The 6,000-nt window shown below is 42.3% G+C and overlaps 1 protein-coding gene across 4 annotated transcripts in view; it reads left to right on the forward strand.

The window, feature by feature from the left end:
* Positions 1-5,552, forward strand: part of ATP10D (ATPase phospholipid transporting 10D (putative)) — a 65,881-nt gene extending 60,329 nt beyond the window's left edge. For all 4 annotated transcript variants that reach the window (XM_033159891.1, XM_033159889.1, XM_033159890.1 and 1 more), the window contains 3 exons: positions 446-550; positions 2,622-2,809; positions 4,409-5,552. In XM_033159891.1, coding sequence (XP_033015782.1) covers positions 446-550; positions 2,622-2,809; positions 4,409-4,535 — 420 coding nt within the window. In that variant the 3' untranslated portion in view covers positions 4,536-5,552. The remainder of the gene's footprint in view (positions 1-445; positions 551-2,621; positions 2,810-4,408) is intronic.
* The last annotated feature ends 448 nt before the right edge of the window (positions 5,553-6,000 follow it).

Genomic DNA, 6,000 nt, shown 5'->3' on the forward strand with positions numbered 1-6,000 from the left:
TATTTAATGTAGTGGGCAAATGTAATATCAGGAGTCCTTTTATTTATTTTTCTTTTTTCTTTTATTTCTCCTGTTTTCTTTCCTCCCCCCCCCTTTTGGACCCCAATAATGGCTCAGAGCAGAGGACACAAAGGTGGTGTATGGTTGGTGGCAGGACCCTGAGTGAGTGAGTGAGAGGCAGGGAAGTGAAGATCTCCCAAGCTGAAACACTGGGAGAAGAAAGGAAAGCTCCTAGGTGAGAGCTGGGAAGGTCCATCATTTTCTGGTGGTGACAAGGATTAAGAGCAGAATCTGTGTTTTCTTTTCTCTTTCCTTCTTTGTTTTTGTTATTTAGGTTAGTTTCTTTTATCTTATTGTCCCATGAAAAAGCTTTTAAAAATCTTAAGGGAAAAGGGGGGAATACAATCACAGAGTACATAAACTTTAAATAATTGTTCCTTTGCAGACCTACAGTGGTTCTGATATAGACCTCTATTCTTTTGGGAGTCCTATTAACACCTCCATGTTTTTTACAATATTATTACACCTCGTGATTGAAAGCAAATCTTTGGTGAGTATGTTGTTCATTCTAATGTTCACTTTGCAAATTGCTCTTGGACAGGGTCAAGTTAACATTTATCATCTCGTCACATGGTGGATGTTGATACTTAAATGTACCCGCACAAAGTGTGGGATGGTATTTGCAGCGCCACAGCAGTCTTCAGTAGTTGATGAGATAGATACCCATTCTAACCGTGTGAGTGCACAACATTTGACATGTTAAATGGACATGATAAAAAATCATCTTAGAATGATGTTGCCATGTCCAAAACTAACGTGAGAACCGGGCCAACTCTTACCAAAACTGTTTTCCTTCCTTTGTGCCAGTATTGAGGACATGAGCTGTCTTGCACCTCACTCCATAGGGTCCATTCTTTAACATTTGTGGGTGAGTTCCTTTCACATGAATGAGTGTTTAGGGTGAAAGCTGAACACAATCAGTTTGGGTAGTTAGTTCCAGGCAAGAGAGAGGCTTTTTTTCACAAAAGGTGAAGCAAGGCTCCTACAGAAACCTTGGTGGGAGAAGAGTTTGAAGGGGAAAGTTTCCATTCTCCACGTTTCTCTCTAAATTTATTGGATACAGAGTATTCACACACACACACAAAAGGTGAAGTCTTATCTTGCCCAACATCTCATGCCTTTGCCTCCCAATTCTTTTGAGCAGAACCTGTGAACAGCCCCCGAAAAAAGGAAGAGAGAGGGAGGCAGGGAACTAATTGCTAATTTACTCCTCAAAAGCCGGCTTGTCCCCTCTGCAAGTACCTCCCCTGAACCATATTCCTACCTTTAGAGCAAATGTGGGGAATCTTTGGCCCTTCAGATGTTGGTGAACTACAGCTCACATCGGCCTCTGCCAGAATGGCCAGGGATGATGGGAGTTGTTGTAGTTCAGCAAGAGTGTCAGAGGTTTCCCACCCACACCTGCTTTAGAGAGTATTAGTAATGATGTCATAACAAGGGCAGTGCTTTTGTAACAAAAACTCTTGCCCAAATTAACTAAAATTATTATTTTTAAATGGCAGCAGAGGAGAGAGGCAGAAACTGGGGTGGCTGAATAGCTGCCTCTTATTACTGCAGAAAAGGAGACTGAACACTGAGAAGGGAGGAGGTAGCAAGGATTATTTTTCTGCCAGGGCAAGCAGGGGATATGGCTTCCCAGACTGCCCTTTCTAGGAATTTTAAGGGAAACTCCATGTGTCTTAACCCTTTGCTTACCTAATAAAGCATGAAATGGGGGGGGGGCTGCAAGATTATTTCCCACATTAACAAGCCTGCTGAACTCCTTTTTGGTGCCTCCCTTTTAGACCTTTCCCCCTTGTGAATCCCAACACAGTGAGGTAGGGTTAAGAAGGGAGTAATCCCAGTGGGTGAAGAAGAGGGGAACCTATTTGGAACACCCTCGGCCTCCCTTAATCTAAGGGTGCTGCTGGGCCAAGGCAGTGGCAAAGGGCTGTGGCATCTCCTGGATCTTGGCTTCTGGGGGGGGGGCACTGTAGACCAGCCAGCGCTATGAAGAAAAGGCCAGTGAACGGCTTCAGTGCCTTCTGTGCCTCAGACCTGGGTGGCCACAGCCACAGCAATGAAACCACCCTTTCTGTCTTGGCAGAGAATGAGCTGCCACAAATGAACAGCATGCCTCCCCCACCCCGTTGGGCCTGGCCATGTAACAGGTGGGAACTTACCTTTGATGGGCACTATATGGGACCTTCACCAAATCAGAAGAAGCTGCTTGCAGCCTTAGTTCACATTAAGCCCATCCACCCATGGCTACTTGGAAATCTGGAGAAGCAAAGGGGGTTTAACCGTCAGCTTAACTGCATGGGTGGAGTCCTCGGACAACTGCTTCCCCAGTTAACAGGTGCCACAGAGTGACCTTTCAAGCAGCTGCCCTGCAGCACCATTACCTGAGCCCACCCTTAAATATTAAGGGCTAAGAACCATGGAAACAATGCTAGTTTTGAATAGTGAATGAATATGTGACTGAGCACGTACCACTGCCTTTCAGTTATTCAGAAATGGAAGCAGATTCTGTCTCACTCAAGTTTGTTTTTCTGTGGTGTGTGTTTTTTTTTTAATTTCAGAATGTGGCACACTTCTCTGTTCTAGCTGGTAGCGTCTTCCTGTTCTTCAGTATTATTGGGACTTTTGGAGCTACCTGCATCCTCTGCAACCCACCAGCCAATCCATATTGGATAATTCAGAAACATTTGTCTACTCCAAGGTTTTATCTGGTGTGCATACTTGCAACTCTTTTGGCTCTTCTTCCAAGGTATTTTATTGGCTTGGAACCAAGCATTGTGGCGTAGATAGAAATTCATTGTTCATGCTGTGATTCTTCTGTCACATGTGACAGAGCAACAAACTTGTACGTAAAGTCAGTAGGGAGCTGCAGCTAATTCTGTCCATCTGCTGAATATGATACAAACAGATGTTTGAGAACACATGTAACATTCATGCTTTACATTTTTACTTGTTCACTTCAAAAAAAACCTTAGCAGTACTAAAGATTTATTGACCATTGTAGAAAAGCTATGCTGAATCTTTAGGTCTAAGTCATATTGGGGTGGTAAAAGTGTGGTCTGGACTGGACTCCAAGTGGGAGCTCACATAATTGAATTATCCCAACCTGATCTCCCCAAAATCATTCCATATAGAAAAGTAGATGTCAAGAAGAATAGTTCTAGCCCATCAAGCCTTTTGATGGGCTTGTTTTCCCTTTGGGGAAACATTCTGCTGAATGACCCCCACCTGTAGGCTAAAGCGGTACTACCCAGACATTTTATTACCTCAATGGGAAATAGGGCAATGTCTCCAATACAGAATACCCTGGACTCTGGAATTATTAGCCAAAATATCCATGTTAATAAATGACAGCACTTTCCCATCAATCTTTTAGTACCTTCATAGTTTGGATTGCTTCCTAGTTTGGGTTCTAAGAACTAAATTTTATAAAGGGACTACACACACACACACACTTTTCAAGTTTCTGGTCAAAAGCCGAATATTGAGCTCAGGGCAGTTTCAGTCACTATCCAGATTTTGCCACCGTGGGTTCTGAACACTTAAATCAGGAGGAGTTTGGGGGTAATTGGGATTTTGTCCTGCTGGTTTTCTATCATACTACGTTTGTATCCCGCAGTTCCTCTAAGGAACTTGAAGAAGCGGTCTATTGTCATAGCAAGCCTGTGAGGTGGGGGAGGTGGCTAAATGCCACTATTGAGATTCATAGCTGATTTGAGGTTTGAACACGGGCCCCCATGCCCAAGGCCACTGTAACAACACAGTGCCATTGTAACCAGGATTGCCATATGTCCAGAATTTCCAGGAGATAACCAGAATACTGCGGTTGGAAGCAGTGTCCAGGCAGAAATCGCTGAAGCATCCAGGAAAATCTGGGTGTATGGCAACCCACGTCGGCAATGTCATTTTTGGTAATCTTCCTTAAAAATAGCTCAATAACATCCAAAAAAAGCTCAATAGCCTTTCTCAAATATGGCAACCCTATTGTAACACCATAGGATCTCTTTGTTGCTATTGCCAACATGAGCTCTCTTTTTTTGGCTAGAGTGATGTTAGAATATAAACTTTGCCTACATCCATAATCCTTAAACCATTCTCCCAACATTCAGTTTGGCACTGGTTTCAGTATGATACATTTGTTAGGACAAAAATAAGTAATTCTTTTTGGTAACCCAAATCCTTTCCCTAATTGGTTGGGATAAAGGGTGGGGGAGAGAAGGAGCTTTATTACCACCTGGTTAATATGAGAGCACTGTTGAGAACAATGCTTTTTCATAGGAGGCCCTTTGCACAAACCAACTTTATTCCATGCCTACACAGCTTATTTGAATCCTTCCTTATATTGTAGGTATTTGTTCAGGGTGATCCAGACCACAGCATTTCCAACTCCACTGCTAAAGGCCAAGAACTTGGAAGGTCGGATCCTTACAGGACGGAGAAGTCTGATGCGCAGTGCAAGTGTAGCCCGATCATGAGGGGTAGAATTGATCACCAAGGGACAAATGGGGATTCTGGGTCTGCTAATTCTGAAGATTCAGCAAAAGAAAACAACATCAAGTGTTGTGGTTTGTTGCTGTTGCCAATACATCTAGTGCCATTTTGTAATAACGTTGGAGACAGCCTGAACAGGCAACCAAGGCACGTCTGAAAATGGCGGCAGGCTGAGTTGTGAGGGCACTGAAATGTTTAAGCCCCTCAAAGGAATTCTATTCCATCACATATGGAGCTAGTGATTCTTAAGTTGGAGGGTTAGACTTTACTTCTGAAGAAGACCACACTGATATTTCTCTCGTGAATAAGGCTGATTTGGATTCTGCCTAGGGCATATAGGAGGGTTTAAAACACTCTGCCAAAAAGAGTGTTATTTATGCTTTAATGTCCAAAAGAGGAAGGGTGGTACATTTAAATGATCTTTCTCATATGACTTTTCTTCTTTTTCTATGAAATTCAGCCACCACCCACTGCTTGTGCTTTTTTATGTACAAAAAAGTACTTGGAATTTGTTCAAGATATAAGCAAAGAAATGCTGTCCCCTCTTCCACAATGGATAAATCATTTCATATGAGCCTTGATAGCATGGAAGGGATATTTAAGCCTGGCCAGGCAAGGAGGTTTTGGGATTACTGAATTTTGACTTTATTCTTTCTACTGTTATCATAATGTTTAGTTCTGGGGCAGTCAGTGTTAAAGCAGCTCTGTCTAACAAGATGCACAGTAGTTCCCTCTGAAAACAGCTGTGCAAAACCTAAATCACTTTCATAATAAAACAGTATTTGTAAACTCTTCATGGAAGCAAGATTCATAGATGATAGGAGCCACTTCTCTGGAGAATAAACTAGCTGAGGATGCAGGAAAGACATTTCTACACAAGCACAGCATTTTTGTATATATGATGATTATGTGAATGTGAGAAACTGTCTGCACTTTTATTTCCTTATGGAAGGAATACTGTTAAATTTGTTCTTTTAGAAATGAATATTTGTACTGTAAACTGTGTGTGGTGCGGCTCCTCCTTTCTTTCCCTTTGCAAACAGATTGGTGTTTTCAGATAACAGACTTCTCACTACCCTTGCTTAAAAGAATTTTCCATAAAAAACTGACGTTAAAATGTTTAGGATTTGGGGGTGGGGTGATTCTGTTGGTTCAGTACTTTGCTAGGCACACAGCTAACATATTCCGAATTAATTTACCAAGGATCTGAGGAAATCCTTGAGAGGATGAAAGCACTGCATAGGTAATCAAAAACACTTCTAAACAAGATTTACTGCACAAATTTCCTTAAGACCTTTCTGCATCATATCCTTTGTTAAGAGAAAGACCTTCCATTTAGTCCACATGTGAACCATTCTGACACAGCTTTACCTGCAGCTCATACCTTTTGGGGATCGTAACTATAATTGCTGTTATCTGCAGCTGAACCCACTTAGCATCGCCTATCAG

The sequence above is a fragment of the Lacerta agilis genome, chromosome 9 (assembly GCF_009819535.1).
Source record: "Lacerta agilis isolate rLacAgi1 chromosome 9, rLacAgi1.pri, whole genome shotgun sequence".
Lineage (NCBI taxonomy): Eukaryota > Metazoa > Chordata > Lepidosauria > Squamata > Lacertidae > Lacerta > Lacerta agilis.